Source organism: Gymnoscopelus microlampas (assembly GCF_963454915.1).
Source record: "Gymnoscopelus microlampas genome assembly, chromosome: 7".
Classification (NCBI taxonomy): Eukaryota; Metazoa; Chordata; class Actinopteri; order Myctophiformes; family Myctophidae; genus Gymnoscopelus; species Gymnoscopelus microlampas.
The window spans coordinates 6,832,389-6,849,871 of NC_139944.1; the positions used below are offsets into that span (position 1 = coordinate 6,832,389).

The 17,483-nt window shown below is 41.3% G+C and overlaps 1 protein-coding gene and 1 long non-coding RNA gene across 2 annotated transcripts in view; both read right to left on the minus strand.

Moving 5' to 3' along the window:
• Positions 1-1,082: 1,082 nt before the first annotated feature.
• On the minus strand, positions 1,083-2,003 carry LOC311048918. The gene is made up of 2 exons (XR_014601134.1): positions 1,396-2,003; positions 1,083-1,337 (listed from the first exon to the last, which is right to left on the minus strand). It is a non-coding gene; the product is annotated as an uncharacterized lncRNA (long non-coding RNA).
• A 1,786-nt stretch (positions 2,004-3,789) lies between these two features.
• The window catches only part of suclg2 (succinate-CoA ligase GDP-forming subunit beta), a 204,766-nt gene continuing 191,072 nt past the window's right edge, over positions 3,790-17,483 (minus strand). Inside the window, exon 11 of the mRNA XM_084063217.1 lies at positions 3,790-4,328. Coding sequence (XP_083919343.1) covers positions 4,213-4,328 — 116 coding nt within the window. The 3' untranslated portion in view covers positions 3,790-4,212. The remainder of the gene's footprint in view (positions 4,329-17,483) is intronic.

The following is a 17,483-nucleotide window of genomic DNA, read 5'->3' on the forward strand; positions in this document are numbered from 1 at the left end:
TGACACAGATGCGTTCCCGGTCTTAATGGATTAATGGACTATCCGCGAAACACTCCCAATTGATTGGCCGTTCAAGACAAGTCTGATTGTAAAACTTTGTACATGCGGCCGTCGTCGTTGAAACGCTGCAGGGCATTTCTTATCAAAACTATAGAGAACATCCCCGGTAGTTGTAAATACGTTTCCAAACGGCGCGTATTGATAAAGCATCTCATTCTCACACCGACTTATCAAAGTTAATGGCAGCTCGGGCCGAGGGAACGGCAGCGGTGCAGACATTCATTACGCCTGGAATCGGCATCTGTGGAAAAAGGTTATCTGGAGGCCTGATGGCATTGTTCCACTGCTGGGATAACAAGTCGATAGCGTGCACAGCGGGGCTCACAGCCGCACACAAGTGCAACACATCTGCTCTCTCTCTCTCTCCACACAGACGTTGCATTTCGTCGACGTCGGGTAGAAACGTCTTATCTCCATATTTTTACTTTTTTTTTTCGTGAATTAATCCATTTAACCCATTAAGACCTAAAGCCGATTCTACATGTCTCCTAAATCCCAACAATATTCTGAAAAATGTTTCTATATCAGTGGTGCTCAATCTTTTTCATGTCAAGGACCCCCAAAATGATATGTATTTGGCCGCGGACCCCCATCTCAAACATATTCTGTTCCAGGGGGTCCCAGAAGCAAAGATTTGAGATACAAATGTTCGCTTTAAAAATACATATATATTAAGTGATTTGCACATATTTTCACGATTTTTCAAAAATAGTAAAACCTAAGGCCGATTTTCCAAGTTCTTCTAAATCTTAACAGTTTTCGCGAAGCGACGCGTTTCAGGCTTGTAGATCTGCTACTTTTGAATTTGAATCGTGAAAAGTAACAGTTTTGGACATATTTGGACATATCCACCCGACAGACGATTTATTCTGCAAATGAACGGAAAAAGCCAGTGGCAAGACTAGACTTTAATATGTTTATGCTATTTTCACGTCTCTTACTTTTGTTTGGCTTCTTGTGATCTCCCCTTCCTCAGGGTATCAAACCAACGTGACGGCTGTACATGACACATTAGGCTATCGTTGAAACAATGGACGTTTATTTAATCTCTCAAATTATTTACACAGCCGATACACTGTATCCAACATATATGCAATCAATACACATTCATGATTACAAAATGTAATTATAACGGATGTTTTGGAGTTTATATACTGTTTAAACAGATCTGTATGAAATTGTTCTTCAGACTCAAGTCATTGGCAAGTGAAGCTTACAAACCGGTTGTTGTTTTTTCCTTCATCGAAACAGGCACAACGTTCTAGAGAGAAGAAGCACTTCACACACACACATACACACACACACACACACACACACACACACACACACACACACACACACACACACACAGTAAGTGGACTTTCACAGTGCCCGATATTGGAAACGGTCACACGTCTTCTGTCAGATGTATAGATGTAGTGGATGAGTACTTTTAACCACCGTCAACCTGGCATCCCTATTTTAAAGGTGCACGTTGTCATTCCAAGCAGAAACTGTCAAACATTTTCCATAGCAGACCCACACAGGTTCATGACGACGTGATGCCGACGCATTGAGGACTTGTAGATCTGCTATTTGTTGTTTTTGAAAAATGTTGAGTGCGAAAAATCTGGCTTAAACACTTAAATGTTAAATAAATGCTGCATTTATATAGTGCCTTCATCCAAAGCGCCTTACAATCGTTGTAAAAGAAAGTGGATGTCGATTAGGGGTGTGCCGATACACTAATTTCACGAAACGATACGATACGATATTTGGCTCACAACTTCGATACGATTTCGATACGATACGATACGCACTTTTTTATTATGAAAATATATGGAGGAGAAAAAAAGAAAATGCAAACAAATAATTCTGTTTTTGCATTATTCAGACATGCAAACTTGTAGCTTTTCAGCTACAATAGCCGTTTTGAATCCAAATAGTATGACACCTGACCCGAAAAAAAAACATGTTGTCTCTCTTTTCACTTCGGGGCCGTTTGCATGCCTGATTATTATGATTGTAAAAAAAAAAAAAAAAAAAAAAAAAAAAAAAAAAAAAAAAAATTCAAAAACGATGTTTTTTTTTTTCCAAAACGATACATATCGTCGCGAAAACGTATCGCGATATATCGCGGGACGATATATCGGCACACCCCTAATGTCGATGCATGAAGTGAACGGAGCAAAGCCCCCGTTTCAACTCCTGAGGCTAAAAACACCATACAAAAGGACATATCAGATATTAAACCCATAAGAAGAGATACTACACTTGATCTTAGCCAAAAGGCTGAGAAGTGATTTAACCTGTACATGCTTTGTCGTATGACAAATAGCGAAAATAACATATCAAGCTCGCGGAAAACACTGTGAGGCGTTGTGAGCTTGTAGATCTGCGATTAAATTAGATTTTTTAATCTTTTGATGGTTTTCAGCTAAAACTGACATGCCCAAAATCGGGACACCAGGGTTAAAGGAGAATTTCCGCATTTTTTCTACCGTACCACTCTGAACTAAAAAAAGGTAAGAAAAGGTAGGAAAAACGTTGGGCCGGAATTCTCCTTTGATGTGGTTTAAGTGGTCGAACGGCAATGCACCGGTAATATAAGGCATTGACACCAATAGAGGCAACACAGAGGGGGGCCTTCATGTAACTTCAGTATGAGCCGACTCAGAACGCGTTCGCATGGTGTTCTCCATCAACACAGTGCATCATAAACCCAACGCCACGCTGTCATTAGCTTGGCTAAGCGCTAATCTAATGATGTCACACTGACGCCTTGGGAAAAGGGCTCTCTCGTGTGTACTTCCTTTGTTGCCGTCAGCCAAGCTATTAATACATGTTCGGCAGAAAGTGGAAATGGACCCATTAATTAATATTCAACACACAAGCCCATAATTAGCGGCGACAAATCCGCGTCAAATCTCGCCTTGCAAAGTGGAATGCTGAACAATGAGGCGCCACAGGCCTTCCGGGTAATCTCAGAGCGCCGACAAACAATAAAGCGCTTTAAGACGGCAGAGTACAAGATTACGTGATTTCTTTCACACCATGTGCATGTAAAACAACTGGAAAACAAAAAGATCTGTACCGCTGAATTAATAAATCTGATTAATATGGACGTAATCACAGGGGAACACTTGCATAAAAGAAGCAGACAAATCAATTATGGCAGGGGACGTGTTAAAGGACCCCAACGGAAACAAGTCCGCAAGGACTTTTTTGGCCGGACCTTTTAGACAAAAGTATTATAAATGTAACTGTGTTGTTTTACATTCTTTTGCCTAATAAAAATTCAATCAATCAATCAATCAAAGGCGCGTTTAGTGATATTTTTCGGTTAAAACAAAAAGTTTTTTTTTGTTAAGAAGTTAAAGCTCTATATTCTAATAGAGTGTCTTCAGTAACAGGGGTCTCCATGTCTCTCCAGTGCTTTAATAAACAGAAAACACACGTTCAGCTGGGTTACAGATTTCACCCAATCAGGAGAGAGAGAACCCCACAAAGATCTGCAAATGTTTCCGTCTTATCGCTTGCATATTTCGCAGGACTGCATCCTGCGTGAGTTCTCTCTCTTGATTGGACGAAACTGGTATCCCGATTTCCGGTTTACCGAAGAACTAGCGGGATAGGGAGAGACCGCGGTTACTGAACGAACACTTTATAGCAGTGATTACTGTCACAATATAGAGCTATCACTAAAACACTTATTATAACAAAAACATATCACAAAGACCCCCTTTAACCCGTACCCCCCCCCCCCCCCCCAGAGAACTCAGTGTGCGCAGTCAAAACCCAAGCGTTAATTTAACTCGAGAGAGAACCGTACCTGTCCATTTGTGCACTCTTGAGAGTTAAAGTAAAGCTTGGTAATTGACTGCGAGGGGTTGCAAGCATACACTGTTAAGTCCTGAGTATTATTTCACCTCTGAGAAATGTACAAACAGAGCCAAACACGGAGTCCGTAACTCCAAGAGTGTACAAATGGAACCAAATGGACCCGTACGGGTCCATTTGTACACTCTCTGAGTTAAATTAACTGTAAGAAAGGATTTTGCAGCGTCGAAGGCTGAAGTTGTGCTGGTTTGCGTGGTTTGGGGCTCGTCAGTGATTGGCTGAAGGGAGGAGGAGGGGGCGTGGTTAACAGCACAGAAAAGGGGGAAGGAGGGTCTATTTTTTCTTGATGGCGGCCACGGCCTTCTTGGCCGCATCGTCCAGGTCCTCGGCAGAGGTGATGGGCAGACCGCTCTCCGACAGGATCCTCTTGGCCTCCTGGACGTTGGTCCCTACAAAACATATACAAATATTGGAATTATTTCAACCACGGGCACCACACGCGCAGCTGATGACAACACACCAGTGGTGTAAAGTAACTAAGTACATTTACTTAAGTACTGTACCTAAGTACAATTTTGAGGTATTTGTACTTTACTTGAGTATTTCCAATTTCCAATTACTTCTACTCCACTGCATCTCGGAGGGAATATTGTACTTTTACTCCACTATATTTATTTGAAAACTTTAGTTGCTAGTTACTTTTCAGATATAAATTATGATATTATAAAACATACATTAACCACTTTAGCCCTATTCTATACCTAGGCTATTTGAAAATAGCCGATCTACAAGCTGCGACGCGTTGTGAGCTTGTAGATCGGCTAAAACATTTGAGTGCTTTTTTCACCACTGCAACACTGTGCTAGAGACAAAAGAAGAATCAATTCGCGAGCGCGCGCACGCACGCACGCACGCACGCACGCACACACACACACACACACACACACACACACACACACACACACACACACACACACACACACACACACACACACACACACACACACACACACACACACACACACACACACACACACACACACACACACACACACACACACACACACACACACACACACACACACACACACACACACACACACACACACACACAAACAGACAGATGGATAGAGTTGTGGGTGAGTGGCGGCAAAATTCAGTCACTGATCCGAAAGCAGCGTTTCTCTGTGAAGGACAATGTAACAGGTTAGCATTGTGTGCATAATATCCGTGTGTGTGTGTGTGTGTGTGTGTGTGTGTGTGTGTGTGTGTGTGTGTGGGGGGGGGGGGGGGGGGGGGGGGGGGGGAAGCAGCTGCTGGGCTTTAGGTGGTGCCTTAGAGCTGCAACCAAGCACAGACAGACAGACAGACAGACAGACAGACAGACAATGAGCGAGAGAGGGAGAGAGAGCGCACACACAGACAGCAGACTGGCTGGCTGCCTCCCAGCCCAGTGGACTGCACAGGCAAAAAGCTGCCCTGACAACGCTGTCACAACACAGGCCACGGCAATGGAAGGGTGGCAGAGAGAGAGAGAGAGAGAGAGAGAGAGTACACAGAGCAACAGAAACAGAGGGAGAGTGAATTTATCCTCCGTCGCACGATGGCGCCGCGCGTCGAAAAACAGGAGAACTTGTAGGTAACAAAGTACATTTACTCAAGCACTGTACTTAAGTACAATTTTGAGGTATTTTTACTTTCCAATTTTCAATACTTTTACTTCTACTCCACTACCACTACATCTCAGAGGCAAATATTGTACTTTCACTCCACTACAATTATTTGAAAACTTTAGTTACTAGTTACTTTGATTATTATTACTTAACTTAACTAACTACTTAACTTAACTACTTAATTACATTAACCACTTCAGCCCTATATACATTTCGTCCATTTGAAAATAGCCGATCTACAAGCTCACAATGCGCCGCGACAAATTGTGAGCTTGTAGATCGGCTATTTTCAAATGATTTTTACATTTGAAAACTTCACATTCTGGACATTCTGCACAATGAGTACTTTCCACTTTTGTACTTTAAGTATATTTTGATACCAATACCTTTGTACTTTTACTCATGCAAATTTTGAATTCCGGACTTTTACTTGTAACAGAGCATATCTACATTGCAGTATTGATACTTTTACTTAAGTAAAACAAAAAATGTGAGTACTTTTTCCACCACCGGTGACGGAGTATGAAACGGGCTGGAGAGACGGGGGGGAAAGAGACAAGAGTGAGGAGCGAGGAGTGGGGGAGGGGGAGTGATTGTTAGAGAGAGAGAGGGGTTCAAATGAAGCAGAAACCATGCCCATTCCCCCTCTACAACATCAGCAGCCCAGCTGTTTGTGTGGCTGCTGAGTGATCCTCTCATTACACAGGTGAGACCGGTGACTACAGCACAGATGCTGCAGACAGCAGTGGAAAAGGGCAGCTACGGCTGGGCTTTATCACAAAAAACGTGAGGTTTGGCGGGCGAAATGCAATTTACTGCTTGTTGCCCGCGTCGCAGTGTTGATTTCGTCGACTAAAAGTATGACAAAAAATGTTCGTCGACTACCTTTTTTCACTGACGAAAACTAAATAAAAACTAAATAAAAACTAAATAAAAACTAAATAAAAACTAAGCTATGATGACTAAAACTATGACTAAATATATTGACAATTTCGTCAACAAATAAAAACTAGACTAGAATGTTAGTGAGGGACGAGTGGAGATCCAGAGATCCAGTAGAACTAAAAGACGAGTCATTTTATGCTCGGGTGTTGTGCTCTCAAAATAGCAGATCTACAAGCTCACAACGCGTCGCAGTGCGACGCGTTGTGAGCTTGTAGATCGGCTATTTTCAGCACGCAACCAAGTGTAAAATCAGCCATTATAACGCCATCAAGGCACCGACAAAATACATTTTAGTCAACTGTAGATTTAGTCGACTATAATCTTGTGATATTTAGTCGACTAAAACCAGACATAAACAAAAATATTTCAGATGACTAAAACTAAATGGAATTTTATTCAAAAGACTATGACTAAAACTAAATCAAAAATTGCTGTCGAAATCAACACTGCTGTACAGTACAACAGTTTCATGACATCAAATTTCATCTATTTATTTTTTTGTTTTCTGTTTTCTGACCTCGATTACAACAAAAAACTAATGAACTTTGAACACTCAGAGGATTTTCTGTGGTCTGGGGTTTTCTTGAATAATTAGGCTCAGAAAAGTGCTGTGATTTGCCCCGTGGACTTTGATGTCACAGTCCATTAAATGTTTTGTAAACCAGCATGTCAGGAAACCTTTAAAGAACTGGCTTCTATATGCCTTACAAAATTGCAACGCCATCTCAGCCAGAGCCGACGGCCAACCATTAATTGTGCAGGATTCCATTGCTTTCAGTGAGTTTTGTCATCATCTTTGGGGTGCGGTGTAACTTTACGATCATATATTTATGGAATTCTTGATTGCGAGAGTTTTTCTAGTTTTTTTATTCAGTCTGTGAGTCTGTCCGATGACTGACATCACAGTAAGTTTATAAGACTCTGTAACCTAATTCTCTAAAGTTTAACTGAAAACCCACTGAATGTTTGTCTGCCAGTTTAAAACAAAATATATATATTAGGGGTGTGCCGATACACTAATTTCACGAAACGATACGATACGATATTTGGCTCACAACTTCGATACGATTTCGATACGATACAATACGCACTTTTTTTATTATGAAAATATATGGAGGAGAAAAAAAGAAAATGCAAACAAATAATTCTGTTTTTGCATTATTCAGACATGCAAACTTGTAGCTTTTCAGCTACAATAGCCGTTTTGAATCCAAATAGTATGACACCTGACCCGAAAAAAAAACATGTTGTCACTCTTTTCACTTCGGGGCCGTTTGCATGCCTGATTATTATGATTGTAAAAAAAAAAAAAAAAAAAATTTTTTTTTTTTTTTTTTTCAAAAACGATATTTTTTCCCCCCAAAACGATACATATCGTCGCGAAAACGTATCGCGATATATCGCGGGACGATATATCGGCACACCCCTAATATATATATATATATATATATTGATTGATACTTTATTAGTTAGACATGTAAACTGCACGTGGTACAGTAAGACATTCAAAAATGTACTCGAGTAAAAAGAGTACAAAAAGTATAAAGTACTCATTATGCAGAATGCCCCGTTTCACAAGTTTTCAAATGTATACAAATCTTTAGAAAATAGCAGATCTACAAGCTCACAATCGCGACGCATCGCGAGCTTGTAGATCGGCTAGTTACAAATGGCCGAAATGTGTATAGGACTGAAGTATGTTATAATGTAATAATAATCAAAATCTACAAAGTAACTAGTCACTACGGTTTTCAAATAATTGTAGTGGAGTAAAAATACAATATTTGCCTCTGAGATGTAGTGGAGTAGAAGTAAAAGTATTGACAATTGGAAATGCTCCAGTAAAGTAAAAATACCTCAAAATTGTACTTAAGTACAGTACTTGAGTAAATGTATTTCACACCACTGCACAAGGTTTCAGCCCGACAGCAACAACACTCTAGTCTAGGTGTACTAGTGACTTCTCATTGAGTGTGCATGTTGTATGTGTGTGTACGTGCACATGCTTAAGGCTCGACCTTACCTCTCTTGGCTGGCGTGTAATTAAGACTGCATGATATGCCAATTCTCCCGAGGTCTGGACACCCTAATCAATAGGCCTTTCATGAGGAATTCTATTACCACTGCCACTTAACCCTTTAAGGCCGGGAACGCGTCCGTGTGTCCTTTTAAGATTCCTTTGGCTATTCAAAAAAATAGAAGATCTACAAGCTCATAGCGCGGCACCGAGTGCCGCGCTATGAGCTTGTAGATCTGCTATTTTTTTGGAAAATGTGTGCAAATCTTTGAATATATATATATAAATATACATTTTTAACTCAAATCTTTGCTTCTGAGGGGGTCCCTGGAAGAACATATTTTGAGATGGGGGTCCGCGGACAAATACATATAATTTTGGGTGGTCCTTGACATGAAAAAGTTTGAGAAATACTGTTATTATAGCAACATAAGTCCCCCCCCCCAAAAAAAAACAAAACTGTAAGGATTTAGAAGACATTTGTAGAATCCCCAGAAGCAAAGATTTTGGTTAAAAAAAGTTAGCTTTAAAAATATATATGTATTCAAAGATTTTCAATAATTGTCACGATATTGAAAAAAAAATAAAATGCAGATCTACAAGCACTCCGTGCCGCTCTACGAGCTTGTAGATCTGCTATTTTTGAATAGCCAAAAGCATAAAACAATGGTTTAAGTGGTTACACGCAGATGCGTTCCCCCCGGTTTTAACGGGTTAACGCCTAATATTTCATCGCTTTTGTCCAGCCAGATAAATCATTCCAAACAGATTTCTAGGGGGCCCCCCCGCGCGCTGCAAACAATCAATTGTGCAATGTAATTAATTAGAATAGGAAGGAGGAAGAGACCTTGTTCTAGATATATAAACAGGGGATAGAGTGTCCACACAGTCATTTTCTAATCAAACGGCACAGCATATTCTCCCGCCTCCACCCCCCCCCCCCCCCCCCCCCCCCCTTCGGACAAATCCATATTCTCAAAGGGCAACGCTTTCACTCACGGTGTGTGTGTGTGTGTGTGTGTGTGTGTGTGTGTGTGTGTGTGTGTGTGTGTGTGTGTGTGTGTGTGTGTGTGTGTGTGTGTGGGGGGGGGTCTTATGTTCAATAGGCTGAGCTATCAACTTCATTGGGTTTGACAAATCCCGGCCATCATATCCTTATAGAGGGAAACACTGCTAAAAGAGATGATTAAGACCGGGAACGCATCTGTGTGTCATTTTAAGATTTCTTTGGGCTATTCAAAAATAGTGCTGCGCTATGAGCTTGTAGATCTGCTATTTTCTTTTGAAAAGTCTTGGAAAATGTGTGCAAATCTTTGAAAATATATGTTTTAAAGCGAACATTTTTAACTCCGATCTGTGCTTCTGGGGGGGTCCCTGGAACAACATATTTTGAGATGGGGGGTCCGCGGCCAAATACATATCATATTGGGGGTCCTTGACATGGAAAAGTTGGAGCACCACTGATATAGCAACATACTGTTAGGAAATACTGTTAGAAAAAACATCGTTAGATATGTATTTGGCCCCGGCCCCTCATCTCAAAATGTTTTGTTCCAGGGACCCCCCCGCACCCCCCCCCCCCCAGAAGCAAAGATCTGACTTACAAATATTCGCTTTAAACAAAATGAAAAAGAATATATAATAATATAATAATATATATATATAGGGTTGTCCGATATTGGCTTTTTTACCGATAACCGATATACCGATATTGTCCAACTCTTAATTACCGATACCGATATCAACCGATACCGATATATGCGGGGATTATTGTGATTAGGGTAAGCTCAAATTTCATATCAGACACACCATATACAGTAAGAACTCCTGTAACTTATTTATAAAGCAAAAAAAAAACAAAAACAAATTTAAGATTTTTCGAAAATACCAGATAAGCTTGTAGATCTGCTATTTTTGAATAGCCAAAGACATATAAAATGACACAGATTGATTGAATGGGTTAAACCGCGAAGGAGATATAGCGCGCACACACACACACACACACACACACACACACACACACACACACACACACACACACACACACACACACACGTACGTTAAGTGCCACCATGCCCCCACTGCAAATGCATAATGCAAGGGATTTTGTGCTTTTTTAAAAACAAATACACCTACTGTTATGGAAACTGTGTATGGCAACGGGAGTAAATAAATGCACTTTTACGCATCTATTTTGTAAACTTCATAAATATTCATGAGCAGCAGCAGCGCGTATATAGTGTGTGTGTGTGTGTATGTGTGTGTGTGGGGGGGGGGCATTGTTTTATCGTTGTGTACCTCTGAGTATGTGCACCGCACGGTGAGAGTTTGCATTGTGTGTGTGTGTGTGTGTGTGTGTGTGTGTGTGTTTTTTTTAGAGTTTACAATCAGTAAATTACAGAAAATTGGAAATACTCCGGTAAAGTAAAGATACCTCAAAATTGTACTGAAGTACAGTACTTGAGTAAACGTACTTAGTTACTTCACACCACTGGTGTGTGTGTGTGTGTGTGTGTGTGTGTGTGTGTGTGTGTGTGTGTGTGCACACGCGCGTACAGTATGTGCATACGTGCCTCTCTGTGTGCAGACAGGCTGGGTGGGTGCAGTTCCACTGTGAGCAGTAGGGGGGGCAATGATGACTTTTCTCTCAGCAGCAGAGGCGAGTCACACTTCCTGCCTGGCACTGGATTGGATACAGCCCCCACTAGGTGGGTGGGTGGGTGTGTGTGTGTGTGTGTGTGTGTGTGTGTGTGTGTGTGTGTGTGTGTGTGTGTGTGTGTGTGTGTGTGTGTGTGTGTGTGTGTGTGTGTGTGTGTGTGTGTGTGTGTGTGTGTGTGCGCGCGCGCGTGTATATGTGTGTGTGTGTGTGTGTGTGTGTGTGTGTGCGCGCGCGTGTATATATGTGTGTGTGTGGGTGTGTGTGTGTGTGTGTGTGTGTGTATGTTCACCAGCAGCCACTAGGTGCTGCCAGAGCTCTATTCACAGCATTACAGACCAGTGGCTCTCAAACATGTCCACGTCAAGGACACCCCAACATTACTATGTATTTGGGCCCCTGTGGACCCCCCATCTGAGACAGTTTTTTGGTGCCAGGGACCCCCTTACAAGATTTGTGGTGTTAAAACGTTCGATGCTATTGTATATGAACTAATTTTTTCGTCTTTTATTGATAGAACAGTGGAGATTTGACAGGAAAGGGAGGAAAGAGCGAGGGTCCGTCAGACTCGGGAATCGGACCCGGGACTCGCTGTCAGGCTGCATCAGAGCCTATATATATGGAGTATACTGGGGTATTTTCCAAATTTCTATACTTTTACTTCTACTCCACTACATCTCAAGAGGCAAATATTGCACTTTTTACTCCACTTACAATTATTTGAAAACGTTAGTCACTTTGCAGAATTTTGATTATTATTACACAACATCATTAACCACTTCAGCTTTTTGAAAATAGACAATCTATACAAGCTCAAAATAGGTTGCATCGCAATGTGTTTTAAACATGTAGATCTGCAATTTTTTCAAAACACTTTTTTATATTTCAAAAACTTGAAATGGGACATTCTGCATAATGAGTACTTTTACCTTTGGCACTCCAAGTACATTTTGATGCCAATGCTTTTGTACTTTTACTCAAGTTGAATACTGAACTTTTACTTGTAACAGAGTGTTTTTACATTGTGGTATTGATACTTTTAAGTAAAAAAATTAAGTACTTCTTCCATCACTGATTCAGAGTACAGCTATTGCCTCCTGAATTGAATTTTGATGAGGGAATCCTACTGTATTAAATAGCAGAGAGTAAACACAGGTGTGTTACCAATACTACTAGTTAAGGTTGTGTTCCATTCAGAGGCAGAGCTGCTATTTTGTGCATGTTGGTTCACTGGAGAGGCTGTGCTACACTAAATGGAACGGAACTTTAATTACCGTCATTGGTAAGACCCGAGTTGTTTTTACCGTATGTCAAACATTACTGCATGAAAAAGGTCTGTTGCAAGCTCACTTCTTTTAGCGCTACAAACTGGTAGCACTCAATAAAGTGGTCCAGGGTTGACATGTTTATGTCGCCGTAAGCAGGTAATTAGCACCTTCCTGCTCCTTCCCGGTTCCACAAGATAATCTTCACAACTGAACATCTATTCTTTCTATTTTTGAGGCTTAAATGCAATCAGTAGAAAAACGTTATGCTATCTGTTTTTTAAATTTTTTATTGAGTTCTCATACAGATTTTCCATCTATATATACAATTTGAATCCTGCGCCATGTCGGTTGTCCGTATGCGACGCCAGTGTGACGGTGTGACGTAATCTGACATCACGCCACATCACGCCAGTGTGACGCGCCATCAGTATGTACGTTGTAACGTTGTATGTAGCCAGTGTGACGTAATCTGACATCACGCCAGTGTGACGTAATCTGACATCACGATGAGACTATAAATTCTAGGATGCCGTCAGATCGCACCAGTTCGACGAAATTCTAGGATGCCGTCAGATCGCACCAGTTCGACGGCTTCCATAGTCGGTTTTGGTCATTGGAGAGGTGATGCACGTCACCTCTTTCTGAAGTGGGTACTTTCAAAGCCTGCCGTGGATTTAGGAGAGCACAAAACTCTCTCTCACACTGCGAGGTGCCTGTAAGGTGGCACTGCAAAGTGAACGACGCGTCACGCTAGAAGTTCGGGCCGCGTAGCGGCCCGAACTTCTAGTTTGCATACAATGGCAATACTGTAAATAAGATTGTGTATGAAATGAAAGCCTGCCAGGTACTTATAACAAGGCGTTAATAAGGTGACGTCATGGATGGAGCTCTCTCTCTCTCTCTCTCTTTGATCTCTGCCCTGCAGGACTTAATGAGCATAGCCTTTTCCCTCTGAAAATCGATCAAACTACAATAATGACCGTCTATCACCCTGACATGTGCGTGAAGGATATAACACGCAAGCAAGCTGTGACACTTACATGGAATGTTACATCATTTGTTACATTTGTTTCTTTTGCTTACTTTGCAACTGTCTGCTAGATGAATAGTTCTATTGGCTTAAGAAGGTTAACTTTGCAGATGGGGTGCCGTTTTTTATTCAGCGTTCATATGTTTATAGGATGCTGTATGTGCACTGTATTAGCCTTACTGGTGACAGTAGATTTATAGTGTTGTCTGTTGACAATATCGTTGATCTGTGAGCCCAGCCCACCTGCTATACGTACAGATATAACTGCTACACGACATGTAGCCTATGCTGGACTCAGTTCCTTTAATATGCAACTTCTCTGGTATAAAGGATTCTCTGACTGGTATTGTTTCCATAGTGTACCAAGTTAACCATACCATACTGTGCAATTCACAGATGGTTTAGTCTCCCCACCATTACAACATTTTGCCCCCCCCCCTCCTGGCGGATGCAAGCATCGCCTATGGTCGCATGTCTTGAATGTCACCAACACGAATCCTTGTGTGTTCGACGTGATGACGTGTTCAATTTTTTCCCCAATATTCATAAGTGGGGTATTTAACACATTGACTGCCAAATATTGGGTTTTTGGTGAAAACAAGCTATATTCAACTGCCGATAACTACAGAAAAATAAGGTAAATCCGCTTAATTAATGAATTAATACCTAGCAATGTGTTAACTAATACATTGTATGTCATAGAACAAAACGTGAAAATCCCTTAAGTCTGTGTACTGTTCACCACAGAACTTATTTCAGGCATTTAACCCATTAAGACCCGTGGCCGATTCTAAAAATATATTAAAAAATACAAAAAATACAAAAATATATAAAATGTAAAAATATATATTTTTGAAAATATCGCAAAATATGTTGTTCCAGAGATCCCCAGAAACAAATATTTGAGTTACACATGTTCGCTTTAAAAATATATATATTCAAAGATTTGCACAAAATGTTCACGATTTTTCAAAAAATAGCATATCTACAAGCTCATAGCGCGCCACTCGGTGCCGCGCTATGAGCTTGTAGATCCGCTATTTTTGAATAGCCCAAAGAAATCTTAAAATGACACACAGCTGCGTTCCCGGTCTAAATGGATTAACAAAAACCCATTCACGAGACACAGACTTTGAGAGAGAGAGAGAATCAGGAAGTGCAAAATGCTAGCTCATTTTGCGACTATACAGACTTTGCCACTCTATTATGTGTTCGGTTAAGAAATGCCCACACAGCCATATTTCGCTGGCACACAAAGTCACAAAGGCAATCTCAAAATAACATTGGGAACTTTTTTGTGGCCAATAGGCTGACAAAAAAAAAGGAAACGTTTTGTGTCTGGGGTAGCTCAGTCGGTGGAGCACTCGCCTCTGGGTTCGAAAATGGGTATGAGTGTATACCCAGTATCGAGTGGCACGTCATGCAGTGGTGGAAAAAGTACTCAGATATTTTATTTAAGTAAAAGTATCAATACTGCAATGTTGAAATACTCTGTTACAGGTAAAAGTCTGGAATTCAAAATTTACTTGAGTAAAAGCACAAAAGTATTGGTATCAAAATGTACTTGAAGGTAGGGTAAGTGATATTTTTTGGTTAAAACAAATTAGTATTTTTTTAAAAGGTTAAAGCACTATATTCTGATAGTAATCATTGCTATAGAGTGTTTGTTCAGTAACAGGAGTCTCCATGTCTCTCCAGCTCTTTAATAAACAGAAAACACATTTTTCGGTAGGTGTCAAAATCTCAGCCAATCAGGAGAAAGTACCCATGTTTAAGCTTAATTTGTATAGTGTTCCAGTTCCAATTTTGCCTGCTCATTTCTTAGTGTCATCACTTCCAATTTCGCTTGTTTAATCTATATCCTGATTGAGTTCTCTGTCCTGTTTGGATAAAATTGGAAATGAAACTGAAACGAAAATGCATTTTCTGTTTAATAAAGAGGTGGAGAGACGAGGAGACTCCTAATACTGAACAAACACTCTATAGCAATGAGTACTATCAGAATATAGAGCTATTTAACAATTATTTAAACCAACGCAAATCACTTACCCTACCTTTAAAGTACCAAAAGTAAAAGTACTAAAATGTTTGAAAATAGCCGATCTACAAGCTCACAACGTGTCACTATGCAACACGTTGAGAGCTTGTAGATCGGCTATTTTCAAATGGCCTAGGTATAAAATAGGGCTAAAGTGGTTAACGTATGTTTTAAACTATAATAATTTATATTTGCAAAGTAAATAGTAACTTAAGTTTTCAAATAATTGTAGTGGAGTAAAAGTGCAATAGTTGCCTCTGAGATGTAGTGGAGTAGAAGTAAAACTACTGACAATTGGAAATACTCCAGTGAAGTAAAAAAATCACACCCTGTGTGAAGGTAGCGGCGCCTTTGATACATTTTGTCATCGATACAGATGTGCCACTTCAAAACTTCACACGTTACTGTTCTTTCCCTGAAAGCGCCCTGAGAATGCATTTTTTCCTCCCTGTTCTGCCCTTCAAAATGCACTGTTTTGCCCCTGAAAAGACGTTGTCACTCCTCGACACTACCAGCAGAGGTGCTCACGTTCAGAGAATGGGTGAATGGGGTTCACAGTCACACTGACTAAAAGAGAGAGAGGGGAGAGATGGAGAGAGAGAGATGTGAGGACAGACCAGATAGACAGACAGACAGACAGGGATTGAGAGAGAAAGGGAGACACAGGGAGAGAGGGGGGGGGGGTCAGACAGACAGGCAGACAGACAGACAGACAGACAGACAGACAGACAGACAGACAGACAGACAGACAGACAGACAGACAGACAGATAGGGGAGATAGAGGTGCAGAGAGAAAGAGAGACGGAGAGAGAGGAGGAGGCAGACCAGACAAACAGACAGACATTGAGACAGAAAGGCAGACATGGCACATCTGTATGTGTTTATAGCCACGTGTCACGTGAAGCTTGACCAATCACTTTGTTGACGCACCTGACCAATCAGAACATTGACATTCGCACACGGACAAAGTCTAGAGTAGAGTAAGTATAGAGCGGCTAGCGGCGCTAAAAATCACACCCAGTGTGAAGTGAGCGGTGATATTTATGAGTTATTCATTTCATCATGCATCTCTGTAGCCAATCACAGCACGTCCTGCAAAGTGACGCGCTTACATTTTTGTCTCCGCCAGGAGACTATGTTTTCACTTTCCGCCCCCCCCCCCCTTGGCCAAGCTAACATTGGTCAAGCCTCACGTGACACGTGACAATATGTTGAAAGAGTGTGCTCTGATTGGCTAGTGAGACGCATGACGTATAGCGGCCTATAAATAGATGTGTCACTTCGGAGCGCTGCGGTGCGCGTTCCGAAGTGACATCAGTGCCATCAGCCAAGCTAACATTTAGTGGTTACATGTCGCCTTTCCGACAGACGGATAGGACACTTACACAGACAGGACGGATAGGACACTTACACAGACAGGACGGATAGGACACTTACACAGACAGGACGGATAGGACACTTACACAGACAGAACGGATAGGACACTTACACAGACAGGACGGATAGGACACTTACACAGACAGGACGGATAGGACACTTACACAGACAGGACGGATAGGACACTTACACAGACAGGACGGATAGGACACTTACACAGACAGGACGGATAGGACACTTATACAGACAGGACGGATAGGACACTTATACAGACAGTGTGTCATGTTACTATGACACAGTAACATGTTCTATTTTGTGTAAGAATTAGAACATTCCCAACATTCCCAACACAAGTCTGCTGGCGGAGACTTGTGCTCCGAGGAGCACATTTTCTAGTTTACATTATTATTAATTTCATCATGCGTCTCACTAGCCAATCACAGCGCGTCTGCGAAGTTTGAAGTTAATTTCATCACGTGTCTCGCTAGCCAATCACAGCACGTCCTGCAAAGCTTAGCCTATGGGCGTGTTTTCCACAGCATGGCGTCACAGCGAAAGACACATTTTCACAACGGAAAGAAAAACTTTCACCACGGATGG